Here is a 26,774-nt window from a genome sequence, read left to right as displayed (position 1 = left end):
TGGACCTTGGGCTTGGGACGCCGCCGTCGCCGCTGGCCGCAAGGCTGGGGGGTCGCGGGCCGCGCCGACCGCGGTGCCGCTCGGCTGACCTGGCGCGCTGGCACCCCTCCTCCCTCGGGTCCGGTCGTGGGTGCGGCCATGGCATGGCCGGCGGTGTCCTCGGTCATGTCTCGGCGATCGCCTTTTCGCCCATTCATCTCCGCTTTCGAAGTCCCCCCCCCCCCCCCCCCCCCCCCGCTCGACTGGTCCTGCCCGTGATCTTCTCCGGCCGCGCCCTCTCAGCCCTGCTTCGGCCATGGCGGCGGTGTCGGGGGAAACCCTGCCTCCCCGCGCAGCTGCGACGCTGGTGCTGGGCCGCCAGCCGCTCCTGGGCCTCCCCCCGGGCCGACCTGCATGGCCCTCTGCAGGGTCGGGCGGTAATGGGCCGCGGCCCTCTGTGGCTGCGGGTCCAGCCAGGCCACACATTTGGCCACCCTTAGGGTTTCCCCTCCAGCCGGTCTCCCCTCCTGCTCCACCCCCCCTCCCCGCCGCCCCGACTCATCCCCTCCTTGCCTCGCTAGCGCCCCCCCCCCCCCCCGTCTCCGGCGTCGGCGGCGTCCCCCCTCCTTCCCTTGCGGCCATGCCTCGGGACTGGGGCGAGGATGCTGGTCGGCCCAAACGCGGCCACGATGAGCGTCGGGACGCTCCCCGCTCCTCCCCGGATGGACTGCGCCGTGAGTCCGACCTCCGATAGCAGCTCTCCTCCCAGCCTCCCGCCCGCCGGTCGCCGGCTCGCTCAGAGCGCCGCTCCCCGGACCGCAACCGCCGCCCGCCTGTCCGCCGCGCCTCTCCTCGGGACCGCCCTCGCTCGCCTGCAGATGAGCAACGGCGCTCCCCCCGGCGGCGTTCGCCGTCCCCCGCTCGGTTCCGGGACCGCTCCGCCTCCCCTCCAAGGCTCCAACAGCAGCAGTCCGGCAACTCCCAAGCCATGCGTCGGTACCAACCGCCTCAAAATCAGCCCTCCTTTCCTCCGGCTAATGGTGGCAATGGTAATCGTGGCCATCAAGGGGCTAAGAAGAAGAAGAAGAAAGGGTCGGCTCGCCCTCCCGTCCCGGCTTCGTCCACCGCTCCCCCCCCCCCCCCCCCCGACGGACTCTGGTGCCCCGCGTGACTCTCCTTCGTGCTTCAACTGCGGGCTCTCTGGACACTTCCAGGTGGCATGCCCTAACCAGCCGGTGTGTTACCTCTGCAAGGACTCTGGTCACCCCGCGGTCCTCTGCCCGGACTGGCCGGTGACCGAGGAGATTATGATGTACGGCCACGGCATCGAGGGCATGGGCTTCTTCCATATCGAGGTGCTTGACGCTACTCCGCCCTCCCCCTCGCTCCTGGCGGTTGTCTCTGTCGTGGGCGAGGGTGCCGCCTCCCCCGCGATGATCGAGGCCGAGCTCAACCACCTGTGTAGGTGCAAGTGGGACTGGCAGGTGGCCCCCACTTCCGCGAACGCCTTCACGGTGGTCTTCCTGGACGCCATCAGCATGGGCTACTGCACCCGCAGTGGCAACATCACCTTGGTTCTCAACCAGTTGGTGGTGAACATCTCCGAGCCGAAGTGGGACCCCAAGGCGGTGGTGGTTCTGGACACAGCGTGGATCCTCGTCACCGGCCTACCTGATGTTGCCCGGTCGGAGCGTGTCATCCGCAGTATGCCCAAGATTCTCGGCAAGGTGGTGGTGGTCGACGAGCTCTCTCTCCGTAAGGAGGAGGAGGTCCGGGTGAAGGTGAAATGCCTGGACTCCTCCAAGCTCCGTGCCACTGTCCGCGTGTTGTTCAACGACGAGGGTTTCGACCTCAAGATCTGCCCCGAGCCGCTGAACCACGTCAGCCGCCCCCGCTTCTCCGATGACGGCCACCAGGGGGTGGGCCGGGTGATGCCAACGACTCCCACCATCGGCGCCCTCGCCCATCTCGCCACGACAACCCGGAGGACGACGACGACCTGTCAGAGCACTCTCGCTCCCCCTCCCGCGAGCCTTCCAACCCCCCTGCGGGTCGTGGTGGTTCGGGAGTCGGGCGCACCCGGGTGATGTCCTCTGCCCTCGTGGCGGCTCTGAGGCTGGCCGCCCCTCTTCCGGCTTCTCCTGCCTCGTCGGAGGAGGCCAGTGACATCTCCAGCGTGGGCCTGCTCGTTCTTCCGCCTTCGTCACCCCGCTCCCCGTCCGCCGACTCCGCCCAGACCCAGACTCTCCTGAGCCCGCCGCCCTCACCTCCCCTTGGACTGTTACCCTCGGCCCCCACGGGCGGCGACGGTGGGGGCCAGCTCGCCGCGACACTGCTGCCCGTCCACTTGCTGAGGATGCGGCCCGCCCGACGGATTTCCCAGCCCCGTCCATCCCCGAGCGTGCTGAGCTTCGGGCGGCGGCCAGGAACCTCGAGCCAGGTGCGGATTCCATCCCCCCCCCCCAGTTCTTTCGGTTGTTCCTTTTCCGCCTTAGAAGTCGTTCCCCTTGGCCACCTCGCCCGGGTGGCCACGGACTCGGCTATCGTTTTCAGGAGGAAATCGGTCCCCCCTTAGAGCAGATCGCGGCCATTCAGGCTCGCGAGATTTTGGATGGCAAACTAGCTGAAACTCGGGCGCGCCTCCGCCGCCAACCCGCGGATCTTGCCGCCACCCCATCGGCGGTCCCGGCGGTGCCCGGTGAGTTGATCTGTGGGCGCACTCGCTCCCGCACTGCGGCCCTCCGGGCGTAGAGTGCTTCCCGTGTCTTGGGGTCAAGCAGCCCCCCGATGGCGGCTTAATGCGCGTCCTCTTTTGAAACATCCGCGGCTTCGGCCATGATGGCCGCCGCCGCCAACTCGTCGAGTACATGCGTGACGAACACATTGACATCATTGCCATTAAGGAAACCATGCGCACGGAATTCTCCCTCCCTGAGCTCGATAGTCTTAGCCCTCACCTTTTTGCCTGGCATTGGCTCCCTTCTAGTGGGACCATGGGGCATTCGGGTGGCATCCTTTTAGGGGTGAAGGATGCCACCTTCGAGGTGGGCGGAATGGACCGGGCGAATTCTTCGTTAGTATGGAGATCTTTGAACGGGCACTCAACTTAAAATGGGAGGTCGTAATCGTTTATGGACCGGCGGACCACCGCCGTTCCCCAGCCTTCCTCGTTGAGTTGCAACAAAAGATCTCCGCTTACCTCCTCCAGGTCGTTGTGGGAGGCGACTTTAACCTGATTCGCTCCCCGGATGAGAAGAACAATGACCGGATCAACCTCCCCCGGATGCAGATGTTCAATGACTGCATCGCGGAACTCGGCCTCCGCGAGCTTGAGAGGAAGGTGCTAGGTTCACCTGGACCAACCGTCAGGCGGACCCGACGCGATCCGTCCTGGATCGCGTCCTAGTTTCTCCGGAATGGGAGCTTAGGTGCCCCTGGCTTCGCTGTGGGCGATCACCCGGATCGGCTTTGACCATGTGCCTCTCCTCCTCTCCACCGCCGACGACCCCCCCCCCCCCCCCGGTGCCGCCACGATTTCGGTTTGAGCTCTTCTGGCTCCACCAGGCGGGCTTCCGCGAGGCGGTTGCGGCTAAGTGGATCGATGCGCGTTCATCCCCTCACCGCTCCATGTCCGCCGTTGACTCGTGGCAGTTTTGCGCCAAGCTCGCCCGCCAATTTATGAAGGGATGGGGCGTGAACCTTGGGCGAGACCTTCGCGAACGTAAAAAAGCCCTCCTGGCGGCCATCCAGGCCCTGGATGCCCGCGCTGACACTTCTGGGATCTCCCCCGATGAGTGGATGTTGAGATATGATCTCGTGGATCAGCTCTCGACCATCTACACGGACGAAGAGGCATACTGGAGGCTCCGGGGTACCCAAAAATGGGTGCTTCGTGGAGACGCTAATGCAACGTACTTTCAGGCGATTGCGAATGGGCGATGTAGACGGAACTCCATCCATTGCTTGTGGGATGGAGATTCCCAACTAGTCCGCCCTTCGGACATCCGGGTCCATGTAGACGGCTTCTATAAAGCCCTTTTCTCAAGGGGTGGGGCAGCACTGGCCCCCGACACTTGGTCAGGTCGCCAGTTAGTGTCCGCCGAAGCTAATGCCGCATTGGTGGCACCTTTCTCGGAGGACGAGGTCCTCGCGGCCATAAAGGGGATGAACCTCTCCTCGGCTCCGGGGTCAGATGGATTGCCAGTGATGTTTTTCAAAGCTTTCTGGCAAACCATCAAGCCGGAGGTCATGGCCTTCTTTGACGAATTCTTCTCGGGAACCATGGACCTTGGGCGCATGAACTATGGGGTCATCACCCTCATCCATAGAGTTCCGGGTGCTTCGGATATTCGCCAATTCAGGCCTATCACCGTGATCAATGTGATATTTCGGATCCTGGCCAAAAGGTATGCCAAAAGGGTGACCCTTTTGGCGGACACTGTCACTCACCACAACCAATCCGCCTTCATTCAAGGGCGGTTTATTTTGGATGGGGTCTTAGTCTTCCACGAAGTCCTTCATGAAGTTCGAGCCAAACACCAACGGGCGGTCTTCTTGAAACTTGACTTCCACAAGGCCTATGATACGGTTCACTGGCCCTTCCTTCGGGAAGTCCTGCTTCGCAAAGGGTTCGATGACCAGTGGGTGACCAGAGTGATGCAACTCGTCTCCTGCGGTCGGACCGTGGTTAACATTAATGGCGAGATCGGGTCATACTTCCCCACTCTTTGTGGGGTTCGTCAGGGCGACCCGTTCTCCCCGTTCCTGTTTAACATGGTGGTCGATGCTCTTGTTATTATCCTGGATAGGGCCAAGTCTGCTGGCCATATCCACGGCTTAGTCCCTCATCTGGTAGGAGGGGGAGGGGTCTCCCTCCTACAATATGCTGACGATACCATAATAATGGTGGAGGGTTCCGCTTCCGACATTGCCAACCTGAAGTTGCTCCTCATGTGCTTCCAGCTGATGTCTGGGCTCACTATCAACTTCGATAAAAGCGAAGTGATGATCCTCGGTTATCCTCCGGAGGAGACCTAGACCATTGTTGATCGGTTAAACTGTCGTCTGGGTACTTTCCCCATGACTTATCTGGGGATACCCATTAGTGACTCACGACTCACCATGGCTGACCTCCGCCCGACTATGACCCGGATGCAGCACCGGGTGGAGCCGTGGAAGGGGAGGTGGCTCTCGAAGGCCGCCAGGGTAATCATAATCAACTCCTCGCTTGCCAGTCTCCTATGGTTCCTCATGAGTTTCTATAGCCTCCATGAGACGCTCCATCAGGAGGTCGTCAAATACCAGTCCAGGTTTTTCTGGGCAGGCGAGGGAGACAAGCAGAAGTACCATATGGTGAGCTGGCCCGACATTTGCAAACCCAAGGACCAGGGGGTCTGGGGATCTTGTCTTCTCGGCGCATGAACATCGCCCTCTTGACCCGTTGGCTCTGGTGAATCGCCAATGGGGAGGGTGGCCTCTGGCTTACCATCATTAGGAATAAGTACCTTCGGGGCCAACCCTTTGCTTTTTGCCAGCGGTCTGGTGGCTCCCAGTTCTGGCAGGTTGTGATCCAGCTTCTTCCAGTGCTCCGCATTGGCACCTCCATCTCGGTTGGCTCCGGGTCCTCGACCTTGTTCTGGTTCGATCGTTGGCTAGGGGACTCCCCCCTGGCCGCTCACTTCCCAGAATTATTCGCCATAGCGGTTGACCCTCGGATCTCTGTCGAGACGGCCCTTATTGACTTAGGGCGTCTCGCCTTCCGGCGTCCCTTCGGCCCTCTTGAGGTGGTCGCTTGGGACTCCCTCCTTCAAGACATCGCTCTCCTCCCGATGGACGTTGAAGATGCTCTTGACTCCATCTCTTGGCGCCTGGAGCCCTCTGGCCGCTTCACCACTAAATCCTTATATGCGGCCATCGCTTCCTCATCGGCTCCTGAGCCCTTTAGCCTGATCTGGGACATTCGCCTCCCCCTGAAGATTCAGATCTTCCTTTGGCAGTGGATCCGGGGACGCCTTCCCTCTGGGGTCGAGGTCCTCAAGCGTAATGGACCAGGAGATGGGATTTGTCCACTGTGTGGCATGGTCGAGGATGATAACCACATCTTCTCTTGCTCCACAGCCCAATTCCTATGGTCCTATTTCCACAAGACGGTTGATGGACAGTGGTGCAACACCAACTTCCCCGACTTGCTTGTTGAGATCCTCGCCTCCCCCCCCTCGATACCACCACACTCGGTGGCTGTGTGTCGGGGTCCTCGCCTGGACGCTTTGGACCATCCGCAACAAGCTTGTTATTCAGTAAGTGCCTCTCCGACAGGCGACTGACGCAATCTTCAAAATGTGTGGTTTCTTGCAGCTATGGCGGTCGCTTAGCCGCCCCCAGGACCGGGACGCCATCAACACCCTCATCACCGACCTTCGCTCGATTGCCGTCCGCATGGCGCCCCCGCCGCCACCCCCTTCTCCGGAGCCCGATTGAGTTCGTGTTGCTGGGTGTAGGCGTGTGGGTGCTATTTTTTCTGTTTCCAGGACTTGTTGAGTTGTGCCCTCAGCATTAACCCTTTTATGTACTTGTGGTTGTGCGAGACTTGTGTGCGTGTGTGTGAACTTTGTTGGATACTGTCTTGGACGGTTTGCTTTATAATATAAAGCGGGGCGAAAGCCTTTTTCGGTATGGACACCGCTGACTTAACACATTCACAGACCTGAACACGAGAGCATTTCCACCGAGCAGTTACGATTAGCACACAGGAGCACTTGCTTCTGCACCTGCAACTACAAGAACACATCTGGGTGATTCAGAAATCTGAAACATTGCATCAGTACGAAAGCTCAGTCTGAAACAAATCATCACTTGTTCTTGCAACAAACAAGTGCCAAGGCAATGTTAGGAGTACCATACGTAACAAGAACAAGTCATGGCAAACAAATCAGACGGTTTGTTCTTATTCATGGCCAGCAGTGGACAGCGACGAGGCAATTAAGACCGACCTGTAAAACACTGGGTTCTGCACAAACTGAAGAAACAAAAACCTGAAAACCTATATGCGAGGGGCAGGAATTGTAAGCAGAATCTCATGTCTGAGATTGAATAAAAATTAGAACATGTTAGGCATTAAGTAAATCACCGCCGAAATCAGTAAATAGAACCAGCAACACAACATTGTTTCCGAAATCTTCATTGGCCAATAGACCAGCGGACATAACTCACTTCTTGCAGGTGGCCAACGAGCCAACAAACCATTTGCAATGATTCAGCAATTTTCATCCAACAGTAGGACTAATATTACTTGCAGATAACCAGAGTCCACAGACAAGCACTAAGCCAACAGCAAGGAACTACATTTGCTACTAGATACAGGCGACGCGATCTAAGAGGAGGTAAACTTGGTGACGGCCTTGGTGCCCTCGGAGACGGCGTGCTTGGCGAGCTCCCCAGGGAGGACGAGGCGTACGGAGGTCTGGATCTCCCTGGAGGTGATGGTGGGCTTCTTGTTGTAGCGGGCGAGCTTGGCAGCCTCCCCGGCGAGCTTCTCGAAGATGTCGTTGATGAAGGAGTTCATGATGGACATGGCCTTGGAGGAGATGCCGATGTCAGGGTGCACCTGCTTCAGCACCTTGAAGATGTAGATCTTGTAGGTCTCGACGCTCTTCTTGCCCTTCTTCCTGCCCCTCTTCTCGCCGCCCTCCTTGGAGGCGGTCTTGCCCGCCGGAACCCGCTTCTCGGCCCTCGGCTTCTTCCCAGCAGGGGCCTTCTCGGCCTTCTCCGCCGCGGGCTCCTCCTCCGCAGGCTTCTTCGCCGCCGGCTTCTTCTCCGCCTTGGGGGCCATCGCTGCTTCGGGAGGGGGAGAAGGGAGGGTGTGTTGCTTCGCCGCCGGAAGGGGTTTGGGACTTGGAGCGGGAGGAGATGTTGGGGAAAGCAGAGCGGGGGTGATGGACTTATAGAGGTGGAGAGGTGAGCGCTGATTGGTGGAGGGGTGTGTCTCCCGGATCGGTGATGTTGAACGGTCGGATGCGTTCGGCGCTATTGGACCTGGACGTCCGGGATGCGTTTCGGCGCGGATCGCGGGCGTGGGGCGCGGTAGTGCCATTTTGGAAAGAGCGGGACCGGGAAGACGAGAAGAGCGGGTCAATTTTGGAGCGCGGACGGCGAGAATGTTTTCCGATTTCGCGCTTTTGAGAGAGATCCATTTCGCGGTTAATTTTGGCACTGGGACCCATGGCTGTGTCCGGGAGTACTATAAATTAAAAAAATAACATAGTAACTGGGAATGAAAACTCCAACACGGATCACCTAATGAACATCATCAAATATTCAAATATTCACAGAAACAGTCGGAAGATGGATAATGGACATGGCAGAGGCCATTCAACCGGAGCCATCAAACGTCCGTCCTTGTCGGCCTCCTACATTTGACAAAATTTATTTACATTAATACCAATTCAATACATCACGCGATCAGCTTAATTTATGACCACGGGCCCACGCGTCAGCGACGGCGCTCGTCCTTTTTTAAGCCAACCGTGCGGCGGGGCCGTCCTCATCCAAACTCGCCGTCCACATCTAGCCAGCTCTGCTTCCCCGTCACCGACAAACCCTAGCCACCAGAACCACAGCGAGATGGGGCTCTTCTCCGGCGCCGGCAGCAGCAAGGCCAATGGCAAGGCCCCCGCCACCCCTTTCCCCGCAGAGTTCCTCCCGCCTCCGCCGGCGCCTCGCCGGCAGAGGCGGCGCGTGAACGTGCCAGTGCACCAGGCGGAGTGGCACTGGCGGCACCGCCAGCCTCTGCCGTACCATGGCGTGACCCTGCCGCACGACTGGCATCTGGATCCATATAGGATCCCAGTGCCGGCGGCGCCGCGGACGGCTAGGGCTCACACGGAGGAGGTGAGGCGCCGGCGGGCGCTGCTGATGCCGGAGCAGCGCCGCGAGCCCGCCTACACATCCGACTCGCCCCACTGGGCGAGGAGGCGAGGCGACGGGCATGCGCGAGGTCGACCGGAGCGAGCCGTCGCCGCCGCTCATCGTTCGCGGGGAGGACCGGGCATCCGACATAATTATCCATCACTGATCCATTGCCTACGAGCTTTTCATATATTGATCTTCGCTTATTTACTTTTTCGTTGCTACTGTTATAATCACTATAAATCAAAAATATTACTTTTGCTACCGTTACCACTACTATCTTATTACTTTGATACTAAACACTTTGTTGCGGATATTAAGTTTCCAGGTGTGGTTGAATTGACAACTCAGCTGCTAATACTTGAGATATTCTTTGGCTCCCCTTGTGTCGAATCAATAAATTTATGTTGAATACTCTACTCTCGAAAATTGTTGTGATCCCCTATACTCGTGGGTTATCAAGACTATTTTTTGGCGCCTTTGCCAGGGAGCATAGCTCTATTCTTCGAGTCACTTGGGATTTATATCTGCTGATCATTATGAAGAACTTAAAAGATCAAAGACCCAAGATTTTCCCTCAACTACGAGGGGATGTAAGAAACTGTCATCTAGCTCTGCACTTGATTCACCTTCTGTTTTGAGTAAATTTGCGACAACTACACCTGCTATTCATTCTGATATGTCGCATATTATTGATGGTGCCACTTCTGCTTTGCATGATTATGATGAAACTACTTCTATGCTTGATAATACTGTGCCATTAGGTGAATTTCTTGATGAACAACTGGCTAGGGTTAGAGAGAATGAAATTTTTGAAATTGATAATATTGATGAAAGAGATGATGAAGATTCTCCCCCTAGGTATGAATTGCCTGTTGTGCCTGAGGGTTATGTTATAGATGAAGAAACTGCTAGAGACTTCTTAGCTTGCAATGATAGATCTGATTTTAAGAAATTATTATCTAAGCTTAAAGAAAAGTCCTTGAATGCTAAAATGAAACATGACCATGCTTTTGCTACTTCACCTATCTTTATTACTGATAAGGATTATGATTTCTCTGTCGATCCTGAGTTAATTACTTTGGTTGAATATGATCCTTTTTATGGCTATGAATCAGAAATTGTTGTGGCACATCTTACTAAACTAAATGATATAGCCACCCTGTTTACTCATGATGAGAAAACCCGCTATTACTTTATCCGTAAGTTGTTTCCGTTCTCATTAAAGGGTGATGCTAAAACATGGTTTAATTCTCTTGATCCTAGTTGTGTGCTTAGTCCCCAGGATATGATTTATTACTTCTCTACTAAATATTTCCCTGCTCATAAGAAACAAGTTGCCTTAAGGGAAATATATAATTTTGTGCAAATTGAAGAAGAGAGTCTCCCACAAGCTTGGGGGAGGCTTCTTTGATTACCTAATGTTTTCCTGATCATCCTCTCAAGAAAAAATGAAATACTTGATATCCTTTATAATGGACTAACCGATGCTTCCAGAGACCACCTGGATAGTTGTGTTGGTTGTGTTTTTAGGGAAAGAACTATTGATCAAGTTGAATTGCTATTGAATAATATGTTGAGTAATGAAAATGATTGGATACTTCCTGAACCAACTCCTAAGTCCGCTCCGAAGAAAAGGGGTATTCTATTTCTCAGTCCTGAAGATATGCAAGAGGCAACGAAATCTATGAAAGAAAAATGTATTAAATCTAAAGATATTAAGAATTTACCACCTATTGAAGAAATACATGGTCTTGATAACCTGGCATAGGTAGTATAGGTAAATTCTCTCTATAGATGTGATGAGGGTGATATTCCTTGTTATAAGTCTGCTAGCCAATGCTTAGATGAGTTTGATAATTTTATTGTTAAACAAGAAAACTTCAATACTTATGTTAGTAGATAATTGAAACGCAATGCTGATATGCTTGAACACTTGAGTGATTATATGTCTAGAGTTAAAGGTGAATTTAAACTTATTAGTAAACATGCTTCTATGGTTACCACTCAAGTAGAACAAGTACTTAAGGCTCAGAATGATTTGCTCAATGAATTAAATAATAAGAAAAAATGATAATGCTGTTAGAGTTATGACTAGAGGGGGTAAAATGTGGCACCCCGGCTCAGAGTGACCGATTTACCCTGCATTGCCAGCCCAGAGACCATGTCTTCTCGCAGCACACAACATCTTGGTACAGAAAGACAACCACTTTATTGATGCTAGCGTCACAGAGTTTATATTACAACAGATGTCGAGGCCGAGCGGCACGCATGGTGCGGCTGAACAATATGTACATTATTTAATGAACATAAAGGGGCCTCGATCATAACAACTATGCGACGCGGAACAACGTCGTAGTGGAAACTCCATATCACAGGGACACCGATGTGGACACGATCTAGACTCGAGCAGTGCTCCTTTCCAACGCGACTTTCCTAAAATCTGGCATGACACGCCAGGTCAGTACATTGAATGTACTTGCAAGCTCACAACAGGCATAATCATAATGACAAACAATATCATGATATTTAACCAATTAATAATGCAATAATATTCCAACATGTTGTGCTCATGCTCCTGGGATAAACATCCCTCGGTACCGCCTTACCAATCGTGATCGTTCTCGGATCACCACCAAACCACCATCGTGGTTTTAACCAGAGTAACTTGTGATCCTTATGGCGATCACCACCAAAGTAACTCGTGATCCTTACGCCGATCACCACAAAAGTAACTCGTGATCCTTACGGCGAAACCACAAAAGTAACTCGTGATCCTTACGGCGATCACCACCAAACCACCATCATGGTCTCGAACATCCCGATGGTCTTTCAGCCATCATTATCAGTGCAATGATCATAACTTCAGTGTGCAGGTTTATTAAACATTGACTCATGGTGGGACCTACTACGAGTTGTCCATAACCATGGACTCGGCTATCGATAGATTATACACTCTGCAGAGGTAGCACACTGTACCCACACCTCGGAACCCATGGCCTCGCACTCCCATTCAGGTGGACCAACGACATTTCGACGAAACCCTTCCATTGCCACGACACTCTCCCGGCCACTCCGACCCAATCCCCAACGGGCTAGTCCTGGGTGGCCCCGTGTCTACCAAAGACACACCAACCACCGTCGTGTCCAAAACTTCCCTCACGGGGACCGGTACCAAAAATCTCAACCAGGGGCACACAAGGTTATGCCTGCTTACCGGGCCAGGGTAAGCACACCCATAACCTTCCCTAGTTGGAGGCACCGACCAGAAGCATGTGGGCCAAATCAAGGCCTTCCCACAAAGGCAAATGTGGTTGCATTGGGAAAATCTCGATTCAGCGGCACCATGATCCAGTCAACGATATATTTAGGTTGAGTTATATTCAGGTTCATCTTAAAAGGAGAATGACCGCTGTCATAGCATGCCATGGAATGCAATACTACACATGCATCACACAATACGAAAATTACAGATGTCAACCATATTCACACTAAACATAAGCATCAACAACTTATATTACTTTTCTGGTCTTACTTTAACCACTTATTTTGCAGCAAGCAATATTATTTTCTCATGCAAGAAAATAACTCCGATTAATTTCTCACATGCATAGCAAAGCTTCTACTATCATCATAGCAAGCAAGTCCTAATTTCTTTACCAATCAAGTTAGGTTCAAACATTCTGTAAATTAGGTAAGTTGGCTAAACAAGCACTTAACAGGATATTTTGTAGCAAATTTAACCATTTTTATTTATGTAAGAAAATAACTTTAATCCATTATCCACATGCATAACAAATCATTTTATCATTACCACAATGATCTCTTAGCTTCTTTACCAACTAAGCTAGTTTCAAGGTTCTGTAAATCAAGCATAATACCAACACACACTTAACAGAATATAAATAACATAATAGTTATTTAAATGCATGGATTAATCATATCATTCAAGTAAGAAAATCATCAATATTGAAAATGGCACCATGAAAATGTTGTTGTGGCTTGCCTTAGTGCAGATGAGGTTCACAAGCCTTCTGGTGATCCCGAAGACAAGCCTCACCCTCTGAAAATAATTTTAAACACAAGAAGAAAATATCAAGAACTCTTCTGAAAATCACCAGAAATTCTAAACAGCTCAGAAAAATCTCATTTTTGGTGATCTGTTAGATTTCTTTGCAAAGAACAATATGCAAAAGAATCAATTCATTTGGACTTATGGTTGAAAAGTTATGGCTGTTTGAAGCTCTCTGGAATTGAATTAAGTTTGAATTTAAATAAACAGAATGGGGGGTTACGTCGAAGGCGTAAAGCCTCAGGGCGCCACCACTCGTACCGCTTCATGCGTGTACAGAGTGGCTGACTAGCGGGCCCTGCTAGTCAGGTGAGAAGGAGGGGAAGAAGGAAACAGAGGGAGTTGCAGCTCCGCCGGAGCTCTCGTCAGCGACGAGGACTCCTTGGCCAAAACGAGAGGGAGGGATAGAGAGAGGGGACGGTGGCGCACCTGCCCGTACCCGTAGCATGGCTAGGGGTGGTCAGACGGCATCATGATCAACCTCACAAGCGGAGGCAGAACACGGTGGTCGCCGGAGATGAAGAAGACAGCGAGCGGAGGCAACTCCAGGGGCTCCAGGTGGACGGGATGGCTTCACCGGAGAGAGGCGGAGGCCCTGGAAGTGTTGCCCTGGCCTGGGATGGGTTGGAGCTACCGCGGCGACCAGAGGGGATCGCCGGCGAGCTCGAGCTCGAGGACGGCGGCCCGCGGCCTGCCCGGCCGGGCTACGGCTTCCTACTTGCTTGTGGGTTGTGTGGGAGTGGTGGATGGTGTTTGAGGAGGCTGGGGGCGGCTCCATTTATAGGCGAGTGGAGAGGGGGGTTCGAGCTCCGCCGGTGGACACCCGTCCATGGCGCCCAGTGACGAGTGGCGCCAGTGAGAGGGGGAGAAGGCGACGCAGCTCACGCGGGAACTATGGGCGAGCGGGGACGAGCACAAGAGCGAGGGAAAGGCAACGAGCACAATGCGCACCACACTTTTGGGTTGGCCGGACTACGCCCGTGCTCGCTGCGGTGAGCTCCGGCGTCGGCGAGCGCCAGGGAGGAGTTAAGGACGTTGAGACGAAGATGGTGGCGAAGTTTGGCGCGCTACGGCAGGCGGGGGAAGCGAGCACGCGCGAACAGAGCGTTTGGCGGCACTCGGAGCACGTCGACACACATGCCAGCACCCCTGGACGAACACGGTCACCGCATGGACTATGACATTAGGCCGAGCTAAGCCTAAACTTCATGTCTGGCGTGTTGTTCCTGGTAGATTGAGAGGTTACCATGATTTGGTTTGGATCCAGGTGCAGTAGAGAAGTTTTTACATGCTAGGTAAGTTTCTGGTCAGTAACTTTGAGAGGTTACTGAGGTCAAATGGCTGGGAGTTGGAGGCTGTGCTTTGGAGGTTAGCCATGAGTTACTAAGGTGAAGATGCATAAGAAAAACCAGGCACAATGGAGCAACTAAATTGGTAGTTGCTGTAGAAACCACCATTTCTGTCCAGAACAGAAAATATTTTCTGTAGCAAAAATGTTCCAAAAAGTGGTAAAATATTTTTGCTCAGGAAGGTGCTCTAGGGTTCAAAGAATATTTGAGAATTATCTTAGATTTTTCTGAGGCATAAAAATTAGGGTTGCTTTGGAGCATAGTGATCTAGCTAGGGTTTTGAGAGAGAAATGAATATTTTCATTTAAGAAAATATTCCAAAGATTATTTTGGGGTGGATCAGAAGGGAAATGATGATAAGGGAGGGAAATGAAGCACTTGGGTGAAAGCCAAGGGTACCCAAGTGTTTAAGTCCATATGAAAAGATTCAAAAACTCCAAGTTTCAAATTGAATCCAAAAGAAAATCAAGGAAAAGAGAGAGGGCAAAAACCAGGCTGTCACAAACCTCCCCCACTTAGAATGAATCTCGTCCTCGAGATTTGGTTGCTTGGGAAAACCACTTTGGATAATGAGTCCTTAGGAATTCTTCCCGCTCCCAAGTTGATTCTGACTCGGTGTGATGCTCCCACTGAACGTTATAAAATTTTCTTACTTTACTGCGAGTGACCCTTTCCATCTGATCCAAAATTCTAAACGGTCTCTCTTCATAAGTTAAATCATTTTCCAACTCTACCTCAGCCATAGCGGTCCTTTTCTCAGGTGGGGATATGCATCGTCTCAATTGTGAAACATGAAACACGTTGTGCACGTGTGCCAATTCAGCGGGTAGTTCCAATTGATATGCAACAGTGCCCACTCGAGACATAATCGGGAATGTACCAATAAATCTGGGTGCCAACTTTCCACGGGTCTGAAATCTCTTGACTCCTTTCATAAGAGTGACTCGGAGGTATACGTGTTCTCTGGGTTCAAAACTGACCTGCCGGTGCTTTGCATCATAATAACTTTTCTGTCGAGATTTGGCCAATTGCAATCTGTCTCTGATTTCCTTAACTTGCTTCTCAGCTTCCATCATGAGGTCTATTCCGAAGATACGGATATCTCCAGTTTGAGACCAATTTAAAGGAGTGCGGCACTTACGGCCATACATAGCTTCATACGGTGACATCTTTAGACTGGTCTGAAAGCTGTTGTTATAGGAAAACTCGGCATATGGCAAGCAGTCTTCCCATTTAGGTCCTTGAGCTAAAGCATAGGCTCGCAACATATCTTCGATTATTTGATTTACCTGTTATGTCTGTCCATCGGTCCGAGGATGATAAGCAGTACTATATTTCAGCACGGTCCCCAAGGCTTGATGGAGACGGGACCAAAAAGGGAAGGTGAACAGGGAACCTCGGTCGGAAGTGATAGGTCGGGGTACTCCATGCAAACTGGCGATTCTGGATACATACAGCTGTGCAAGTTGATCTGCTCGATATCTGGTGCTGATCGGAATGAAGTGAGCCACCTTGGTTAAGGTGTCCACTATGACCCAGATTGCATCATTTCCTCGCTGAGTCTTAGGCAATCATGTAATAAAATCCATACAAATGTCATCCCATTTCCATTGTGAAACCGACAACGGTTGGAGGAGTCTGCCTGGCTTCTGATGCTCTGCATTCACCTTGTTGCATATGTCGCAACAGGCCACAAAATAGGCAATATCTTTCTTCATTCCCTACCACCAGAATATTTGTCCAAGGTCCTCATACATTTTTGTACCTCCCGGGTGAATGGAATATGAGGATTCGTGTGCTTCCGACAGGATTTTCTTCTTTAAGTCCGGCTGATTGGGTACACAAATCCGTCCACGGAATCGGAGGGTACCAAATTTGTCCTTGGAGAAATTTGGGGTCTGCCCTACCATCGGGCTTTTGGCATGCTTCTATAGTTTGATGTCAGCTATCTACGCCTTACGGATCTCTTCCTCGAGTGTGGGGGTAACTTCCAAAGTATTAGCGAGGCCAGCATCCACTATGACCAGGTTGAGCTGAGCGATCTCCTCTTGGAGTTTGAGAGGCAAGGATTTCAATATGGCATTTAAGCTGACAGGCTTTCGACTGAGGGCATCGGCAACTACGTTGGCCTTACCCGGGTGATAATTTATTTCAAGATCATAATCCTTGACCAACTCTAGCCATCTTTGTTGACGGAGATTTAAATCCGGCTGAGTAAATGTGTATTTAAGGCTCTTGTGATCGGTAAAAATTTGGAACCTTTTTCCAATGAGGTAGTGTCTCCAAATTTTTAGCGCATGAACCACCGCAGCCAATTCCAATCATGAGTAGGATAATTTCCCTCGTGAGGTCATAGCTATCGCGATGCATATGCTACTACCTTGCTGTCTTGCATAAGTACGCAGCCAAGGCCATGCCTGGAGGCGTCACAATACACATCAAAGCTGCGATAAATGTCTGGGAGAGTCAACACAGGTGCGGTTGTCAGCCGTATCTTTAGCTCATTGAAACTTTTCTCACAGTCCTCCGTCCATTCAAACTTCTTGTCCTTTTTGAGCAACTCTGTCATGGGTTTAGCAATCTTGGAAAACCCTTTGATGAAACGATGGTGACATCCAGCTAATCCGAGAAAACTCTGGATCTGTGTCACTGTCGTGGGCGGCAACCAGTCGAGCACATCCTTTACTTTACTCGGGTCCACGGCTATACCTTCGACGGATAGTACATGTCCGAGAAACCCAACTTGCTTGAGCCAAGACTCACATTTACTAAATTTGGCGTAAAGCTCATTGTCGCGGAGTCATTGTAGCACTGCTCGAAGGTGATCCTTGTGCTTGTCTTCACCCTTGGAGTAAATGAGGATGTCATCGATGAAGACTACCACGAATTTGTCGAGGAAGTCCATGAATACTTTGTTCATCATATGCATGAAGAAAGCAGGGGCATTGGTGAGACCAAAGGACATCACGGTATATTCATAAAGACCGTACCAAGTAGTGAATGCGATCTTAGGAATATCTTCCTTTTTAATCTTGAGCTGATGATATCCGGTCCGTAAATCGATCTTAGAGAATACTTTAGCCCCACTGAGCTGATCAAACAAATCATCAATCCTTGGCAGCGGGTATTTATTTTTGATGGTGACCTCATTCAGCTGGCGGTAATCTACGCATATGCGGAGACTGCCATCCTTTTTGTCCACAAAAATAGCGGGTAATCCCATGGTGAGGAGCTGGGATGAATATATCCTTTCTGGAGCAGTTCATCAAGCTGTTTCTTTAGCTCCACTAATTCTGGTGAGGGAATACGGTAATACTTCTTGTATAACGGTGCAGTTTCGGGCACAAGATCTATTGCAAATTCCAGTTTCGATTTGGTGGCATGCCTGGCAGTTCTTCTGGAAATACATCAGGGTACTCGCTGACCATAGGAATTAGTTCCAACTCAGCCACAACGATGAAAACCAATTCTTGCTTGGGTATTTTCTTGTGAGCATAGAATTTGGTAGTTTGGCCGTTCAGACTGGTCAAAGTGACTTCTCATGTTGCGCAGTTTATACAAACTTGATATTGGGTCAACCAATTCATACCCAATATAATATCCAACTTTTCAGACTCAATAATTATCAGAGAGGTTGGAAAGTAGACTCCGTTGATATTGATTTCCAGATCACGGCAGACCATGTTGCTCTTGATTAGAGATCCCGGGGTTTGTACCAACATATTTTTGCCCAAAAGTGTACAAGGAAATTTGTTTTGGGCAGCAAAACTCCGAAAGATAAAAGAATGGGAAGCCCCAGAGTCAAATAAAATTACGACATGTATGTCATTAACAGAAAACATACCAATGACGACCTCGGGGTTCTCTTGTGCTTCGTCGGCTGAGAGATGATGCACGTACCCAGTAATGTTATGCTGGGTCGGGCATGACTCTATAAAGTTGACTTGTGGCCTGAATGGGGCATTCGCCTTGTTGTTCTTGGGGCACTATTTGGCATAATGCCCGTTCTCCCCACAATTGAAGCACGAATTATTGCGCTGACGCTCCTCACGTATTCGGTTGGTCACGACATTCTTGACTTGAGTGGTGGTCTTGTTAACATTTTGTTGCCAATTGGGCTTGTATTCCACCTAAGTCTGTTGCCAGGTTTGAGCCTTTTTCACTGGTTGCCCATCCTTCTTTGGCTCAAACTTACGCTTGTTGTCGTTGTTGTGGCAGGCCTATTATCTGATACAAGCTTGTGCTCCCGCTCCTTGTTCACCAGACTTTGGAAATCTGGGAAATCAAACATACTGAGAGTACACCGGAGTTGCGGATTTAAGCCTCCAAGAAATCTGTCAATCTTCCTTTCCTCGGTGGCCACATCATAAAGGGAGTAACGGGCTAGATGATTAAATTTTTGCAAATATTCCCCGATAGACTGATTTCCTTGGACAGTGTGAGGAATTCACGCTGATTAACCTTCATAACTCCAGTAGGGATATGATATTTCCGAAACTGATCCTTAAATTTTTCCCAGGTGATTTCTTCATCAGCAGGCCACATGACCTTTGCATTTTCCCACCATATGGCAGCAGTGCCTTCAAGGTAATGAGTTGCAAATGGAACTTTATCGTTTTCTTCAGTGCGAGCAATCTCAAGCTTTTTCTCAATGGTACGCAACCAATCGTCGGCATCCAATGGGTCAACAATCTGACTGAAACTGGGTGGCTTGGTCCTTTGAAAGTCTGATAGCTTGGAGTAACGACCATTCTGATTTCCATTCCGTCCAACCATAGTTTGCACACTTCTTAATATTTCAAGCAGATCATTGTTCCTTCTTTCTTCAAACATACGCAGATTTTGCTCGGTGGAGGGTGGATTTGGCGGTGGAGGCGGTGGCGGGACGTACGGCTCGGGAGAATGTCCTGCCTGTCGTGCGGAACGACGAACATGAGTTCCCTCATGGACGTTTCTATTACTACCTCCCTTTGTCATCCTATTTTGGATTTTCCCAAGACAATGCAATCGAGATGAGAAACATCCAAGAGTAAATTTGGGGAAAAGCCAGCGACAAATCCCATAAGAAAACAAAAGAGCGAAGAAAATACGGCGAATAAAGCCCCAACATAATTATACATAGACTCGTACATGAAAGATAAACAACATGACAGGTTCAACTACTCTCATACATGCAACGAAACATCATGACTCGTATGGCTACATCCGTACATTATTCTGACGACTGCGAATACTCCAAGGTACTACTACTCTGCTGGTGCTGCGGTGTCCTCCCCTGAAGCGGACTCGGATCCTGAACTGACGTGGTTAACGGTAACCTCCGGGTTAAAGGTAACACGACGACGCTGCCTCGAGGGCTCTCCCTCCGGGGCAGGGGCAGGATGAAGCATCGGGGCTACAGGAGTAGATATAAGTGAAACCCACTCGGCAAGAGTACGGAGAGGGCTCACCGTCGAAGTGCCTGAGCTACTCGGGGGAGTAACCGGTGAAACAGGGGGACTAGAACTGGCGGGAATATAGGGAGTAAATCCTAGAGAAGATGGAGTAGTGGTAGATCTAGTAGTGACCAAAGCAGCGGCTAAAGCATTACGAACACGAGTCAGCTCTTGAGACAGCTCGTGGATCATAAGATAGCTAGCAGTGACATAACGAGCAAGGTGTCTAGCAACGCTATTAGACTCCGGATCAATGATCTGGAAACGGACATTACCATTATCATGCAGAGAAGGGTAGTAAAAGAAACCTGGATGGTTTTGCATTCAGATCTCGTTGTAGCAAAGCTCAACAAGGACCTCGAATGCAGCAAACTGGACAGCCTGAGAAGCGGTAGAGCCGGAATCGGAACTAGTGCGCAGAGTAACCACTGCGTGATACTCATACACTGAATCAGCTACAACGATACACACGATAGACTAGATGGTTTTGCATTCCTAGACGCTCCCGATACACACGATAGACTGGATCGTCTCCGAGGGGGTACAGCCGATGCCACACGTTGCGAAGAAGGTGCGGTGACGTGTACGGCATCAGCTGCAGCTGGCACGGATACGGCACCGGAGCCATCTACACTCACAACCATTAACATGTTAGCATAAAAATATAAATCTAGTGCATGCAATGCAACAACCAGCTACAATTGCTACCGACACTCAACTTAAACTCGTATCTAATGTCTAGTTACACGTCATAGTCTAGCGTGGCCTACAAGCAGCGTGGCTTTGATACCAAGCGTTGTGGCACCCCGGCTCAGAGCGACCGGTTTACCCTGCATTGCTAGCCCAGAGACCATGTCTTCTGGCAACACACAACATCTTGGTACAGAAAGACAACCGCTTTATTGATGCTAGCGGCTTAGAGTTTATATTACAACAGATGTCGAGGCCGAGCGGCATGCATGGTGCGGCTGAACATTATGTACATTATTTAGTGAACATAAAGGGGCCTCGATCATAACAACTACGCGGCGCAGAACAACGTCGTAGTGGAAACTCCATATCACAGGGACACCAATGTGGACACGATCTAGACTCGAGCAGTGCTCCTTTCCAACGCGACTTTCCTGAAATCTGGCATGACACGCCAGGTCAGTACATTGAATGTACTTGCAAGCTCACAACATGCATAATCATAATGACAAACAATATCATGATATTTAACCAATTAATAATGCAATAATATTCCAACATGCTGTGCTCATGCTCCTGGGATAAACATCCCTCGGTACCGCCTTACCAATCGTGATCATTCTCGGATCACCACCAAACCACCATCGCGGTTTTAACCAGAGTAACTTGTGATCCTTACGGCGATCACCACCAAAGTAACTCGTGATCCTTACGGCGATCACCACCAAAGTAACTCGTGATCCTTACGGCGATCACCACCAAAGTAACTCGTGATCCTTACGGCGATCCCCACCAAACCACCATCATGGTCTCGAACATCCCGATGGTCTTTCAGCCATCATTATCAGTGCAATGATCATAACTTTAGTGTGCAGGTTTATTAAACGTTGACTCATGGTGGGACCTACTACGAGTTGTCCGTAACCATGGACTCGGCTATCGATAGATTATACACTCTGCAGAGGTAGCACACTGTACCCACACCTCGGAACCCATGGCCTCGCACTCCCATTCAGGTGGACCAACGACATTTCGATGAAACCAATCCATTGCCATGACACTCTCCCGGCCACTCCGACCCAATCCCCAACGGGCTAGTCCTGGGTGGCCCCGTGTCTACCAAAGACACACCAACCACCGTCGTGTCCAAAACTTCCCTCACGGGGACCGGTACCAAAAATCTCAACCAGGGGCACACAAGGTTATGCCTGCTTACCGGGCCAGGGTAAGCACACCCATAACCTTCCCTAGTTGGAGGCACCGACCAGAAGCATGTCAATGGACCAAATCAAGGCCTTCCCATGAAGGCAAATGTGGCTGCATTGGGAAAATCTCGATTCAGCGGCACCATGATCCAGTCAACGATATATTTAGGTTGAGTTATATTCAGGTTCATCTTAAAAGGAGAATGACCGGTGTCATAGCATGCCATGAAATGCAATACTACACATGCATCACATAATACGAAAATGACTGATGTCAACCATATTCACACTAAACATAAGCATCAACAACTTATATTACTTTTCTGGTCTTACTTTAACCATTATTTTGCAGCAAGCAATATTATTTTCTCATGCAAGAAAATAACTCCTATTAATTTCTCACATGCATAGCAAAGCTTCTACTATCATCATAGCAAGCAAGTCCTAATTTCTTTACCAATCAAGTTAGGTTCAAACATTCTGTAAATTAGGTAAGTTGGCTAAACAAGCACTTAACAGGATATTTTGTAGCAAATTTAACCATTTTTATTTATGTAAGAAAATAACTTTAATCCATTATCCACATGCATAACAAATCATTTTATCATTACCACAATGATCTCTTAGCTTCTTTACCAACTAAGCTAGTTTCAAGGTTCTGTAAATCAAGCATAATACCAACACACACTTAACAGAATATAAATAACATAATAGTTATTTAAATGCATGGATTAAGCATATCATTCAAGTAAGAAAATCATCAATATTGAAAATGGCACCATGAAAATGTTGCTGTGACTTGCCTTAGTGTAGATGAGGTTCACAAGCCTTCTGGTGATCCTCAAGACAAGCCTCACCCTCTAAAAATAATTTTAAACACAAGAAGAAAATATCAAGAACTCTTCTGAAAATCACCAGAAATTCTAAACAGCTCAGAAAAATCTCATTTTTGGTGATCTGTTAGATTTCTTTGCAAAGAACAATATGCAAAAAGAATCAATTCATTTGGACTTATGGTTGAAAAGTTATGGCTGTTTGAAGCTCTCTGGAATTGAATTAAGTTTGAATTTAAATAAACAGAATGGGGGGTTATGTCGAAGGCGTAAAGCCTCAGGGCGCCACCACTCGTACCGCTTCACGCGTGTACAGAGTGGCTGACTAGCGGGCCCCGCTAGTCAGGTGAGAAGGAGGGGAAGAAGGAAACAGAGGGAGTTGCAGCTCCGCCGGACCTCTCGTCAGCGACGAGGACTCCTTGGCCAAAACGAGAGGGAGGGATAGAGAGAGGGGACGGTGGCGCACCTGCCCGTACCCGTAGCATGGCTAGGGGTGGTCGGACGGCGTCAAAATCAACCTCACAAGCGGAGGCAGAACACGATGGTCGCCGGAGATGAAGAAGACGGCGAGCAGAGGCAACTCCAGGGGCTCCAGGTGGACGGGATGGCTTCACCGGAGAGAGGCGGAGGCCCTGGAAGTGTTGCCCTTGCCTGGGATGGGTTGGAGCTACCGTGGCGAGCAGAGGGGATCGCCGGTGAGCTCGAGCTCGAGGACGGCGGCCCGCGGCCTGCCCGGCCGGGCTACGGCTTCCTACTCGCTTGTGGGTTGTGTGGGAGTGGTGGATGGTGCTCGAGGAGGCTGGGGGCGGCTCCATTTATAAGCGAGCGGAGAGGGGGGTTCGGGCTCCGCTGGTGGACACCTGTCCACGGCGCCCGGCGACGAGCGGCGACAGTGAGAGGGGGAGAAGGCAACGCAGCTCGCGCCCGAACTGTGGGCGAGCGGGGACGGGCACAGGAGCGAGGGGAAGGCGACGAGCACAATGCGCACCGCACTGCTGGGTTGGTCGGACCACGCCCGTGCTCACTGCGGCGAGCTCCGGCGTCGGCGAGCGCCAGGGAGGAGTTAAGGACGTTGAGACAAAGATGGTGGCGAAGTTTGGCGCGCTACAGCAGGCGGGGGAAGCGAGCACGCGCGAATAGAGCGTTGGGCGGCACTGAGAGCGCATCGACACGCATGCCAGCACCCCTGGACGAACGCGGTTACCGCGTGGACTATGACATCAGGCTGAGCTAAGCCTAAACTTCATGTCTGGTGTGTTGTTCGTGGTAGATTGAGAGGTTACCATGCTTTGGTTTGGATCCAGGTGCAGTAGAGAAGTTTTTACATGCCAGGTAAGTTTCTGGTCAATAACTTTGAGAGGTTACTGAGGTCAAATGGTTGGGAGTTGGAGGCTGTGCTTTAGAGGTTAGCCATGAGTTACTAAGGTGAAGATGCACAAGAAAAACTAGGCACAATGGAGCAAGTAAAATGGTAGTTGATGTAGAAACCACCATTTCTGTCCAGAATAGGAAAATATTTTCTATAGCAAAAATGTTCCAAAAAGTGGTGAAATATTTTTGCTCAGGAAGGTGCTCTAGGGTTCAAAGAATATTTGAGAATTATCTCAGATTTTTCTGAGCCATAAAAATTAGGGTTGCTTTGGAGCATAGTGATCTAGCTAGGGTTTTTGAGAGAGAAATGAATATTTTTCATTTAAGAAAAATATTGCAAAGATTATTTTGGGGTGGATCAGAAGGGAAATGATGATAAGGGAGGGAAATGAAGCACTTGGGTGAAAGCCAAGGGTACCCAAGTGTTTAAATCCATATGAAAAGATTCAAAAACTCCAAGTTTCAAATTGAATCCAAAAGAAAATCAAGCAAAAGAGAGAGGGCAAAAACCAGGCTGTCACATAAAATGACTCAGGAACCTTTGTATCCTGAGGGCCACCCTAAGAGAATTGAGCAAGATTCTCAGAGAACTACTATTGATGCACCCAGTTCTTCTAAGAGGAAGAAGAAGAAAATGATAGGACTTTGCATGCTTCTAGTGAACTTGTTGTAGACACACCTGAGAATCCCAACGATATTTCTATTTCTGATGCTGAAACACAATCTGGTAATGAACATGAACCTAGTAATAATGTTAATGATGATGTTCATGTTGATGCTCAACCTAGCAATGATAATGATGTAGAGACTGAACCTGCTGTTGATCTTGATAACCCACAATCAAAGAATCAACTTTATGATAAGAGAGACTTTGTTTGCTAGGAAGCACGGTAAGGAAAGAGAACCATGGGTTCAGAAACCCATGCCTTTTCCTCCTAAACCATCCAAGAAAAAGGATGATGAGGATTTTGAGCACTTTGCTGAAATGATTAGACCTATCTTTTTGCGTATGCGTTTGACTGATATGCTTAAAATGAACCCTTATGCTAAATACATGAAGGATATTGTTACTAATAAAAGAAAGATACTGAAAGCTGAAATTTCCACCATGCTTGCTAATTACACTTTTAAGGGTGGAATACCAAAGAAACTTGGAGATCGAGGAGTACCAACTATACCATGCTCCATTAAAAGAAACTATGTTAAAACTGCTTTATGTGATCTTGGAGCCCGTGTTAGTGTTATGCCTCTCTCTTTATATCGTAGACTTGATTTTATAAGTTAACACCTACTGAAATATCTTAGCAAATGGCTGATAAATCAACTGCTATACCTGTCGGTATTTATGAGGATGTGCATGTTGTGGTTGCAAACGTTACTATTTTAACGGACTTTGTTATTCTTGATATTCCCGAGGACGATATTATGTCTATTATTCTTGGAAGACCCTTTTTGAATACTGCAGGGGCTGTTATTGATTGCAACAAAGGCAATGTCACTTTTCATGTTAATGGTAATGAGCATACGGTACACTTTTCGAGGAAACAACCTCAAGTCCACAGTATCAATTCTATTGGAAAAATTTCAACAATTACTATTGGAGGTTTTGAATTTCCTCTTCCTACTGTCAAGAAGAAATGTGATATTCTTATTGTTGGGGACGTGCATATCCCCGTTGAGGTAACCTAGTGTTATTCAAAATTTCTCCGGTTTCATGCGATTCGGAATGAGTTTGTTAATAAGACTTGATCAACCTTGCTAGTGGATTCCTTTTGATGAGCATGAGATGGATGAAGTTAGAAGGCACAACTTTCTGTACTCTCCTTTTACTTTCTGTTATTTATATTAAATAAACCAAAAAAGTATTTTCCTATCTGTTTTTTGAATTATCCTTGCAATAAAAAAATACCCCGAAAATAAAAGTTCTCCAAATGCCCGGAAAATGAAATACGATTTTTCCAGAATATTTAATAATTATTGGCACTGAGAACACACAAGGGGGACCCACCATGTTCCCACGAGGGTGGAGGGTGCGCCCACCCCCTGGGCGTGCCCCCTGCCTCGTGGACCCCACGTGGGTCCCCTCCACTTATTCTTGCACCCACACACTTCGTCTTGCTCAGAAAAAACCATCCACCAGCTCAAACCCGAGTTCTTGCCCATCTTGCTGCCATTTTCGATCCCCTTGCTCAAAGCTCCATTAGCAAAACTGCTTTGGGGGATTGTTCTTTGGTATGTGACTCCTCCAATGGTCCAATTAGTTTTTGTTCTCGTGCTTTATTTATTGCAAAATTTTGCTGCTTAGGTGACCCTGTTCTTGAGCTTGCATGTCAATTTTATGTGGTCAAAAGTAATTTCAATGCATGATGTAGCCTCTAGACACTTGTAGGAGTAGTTGCTACCAATCTTGTTGAGTTTGGTTCACTTTTATTTCAAGTTACTAAAAATTTCAGAAATTTTTCAGAGGAAGAAATATGTTTAGGAAAATGTACCAAGGTGGTTTCTCAAGGAATCAAGGACCCAGGCCCGCGATACGCGAGTCGGACCATGAACTACGAAGAGAAGCTCAAGTGCGGCCTTGTGAGTGGCCGTCAGAAAATTTCATGGTCCAGGCAGGAATTAAGGAGGAATTTGAAGCGTATGTGCGTAACGCTGAACTTGAGGGCTTCGTGGCAGATAAGTGCCCTCAGTACTACTACCTCACTGATTTCTTTGTGAGAAGATTTAAATTTACATCATTACGCAATTCTCAAACCGTCCTGTTTGATCTTTATGATAAATCTTATACCATGGACTTAGAAGATTTTAATACTACCTATAAACTCCCATAGTGGGGTAATGTTAGTGAACCTCGCAAATCTGAATATAAAGATTTTCTTGCTAGTATCAATGTGGGGGAATCTAGATAAATAACACAAGCTACCATAGGGAGCATT

General features: G+C 49.5%; 1 protein-coding gene across 1 annotated transcript; it reads right to left on the bottom strand.

The window, feature by feature from the left end:
- Window positions 1–7,238: 7,238 nt before the first annotated feature.
- Window positions 7,239–7,897, bottom strand: LOC123189316 (histone H2B.1-like). The gene has a single exon (XM_044601710.1). The coding sequence runs from the start codon at window positions 7,805–7,807 to the stop codon at window positions 7,349–7,351; it is 459 nt and encodes a 152-aa protein (XP_044457645.1). The 5' UTR covers window positions 7,808–7,897; the 3' UTR covers window positions 7,239–7,348.
- Between the last annotated feature and the right edge of the window lie 18,877 nt (window positions 7,898–26,774).

This window comes from Triticum aestivum, chromosome 2A, assembly GCF_018294505.1.
Source record: "Triticum aestivum cultivar Chinese Spring chromosome 2A, IWGSC CS RefSeq v2.1, whole genome shotgun sequence".
Classification (NCBI taxonomy): domain Eukaryota; kingdom Viridiplantae; phylum Streptophyta; class Magnoliopsida; order Poales; family Poaceae; genus Triticum; species Triticum aestivum.
The sequence above is the reverse complement of the archived record's forward strand: the minus strand, read 5'-3'. Positions and strand labels throughout refer to the sequence as shown.

Coding starts and splice junctions, on each gene's coding strand:
- LOC123189316 (XM_044601710.1), bottom strand. CDS start 7,807: ATGGCCCCCAAGGCGGAGAAGAAGCCGGCGGCGAAGAAGCCTGCGGAG.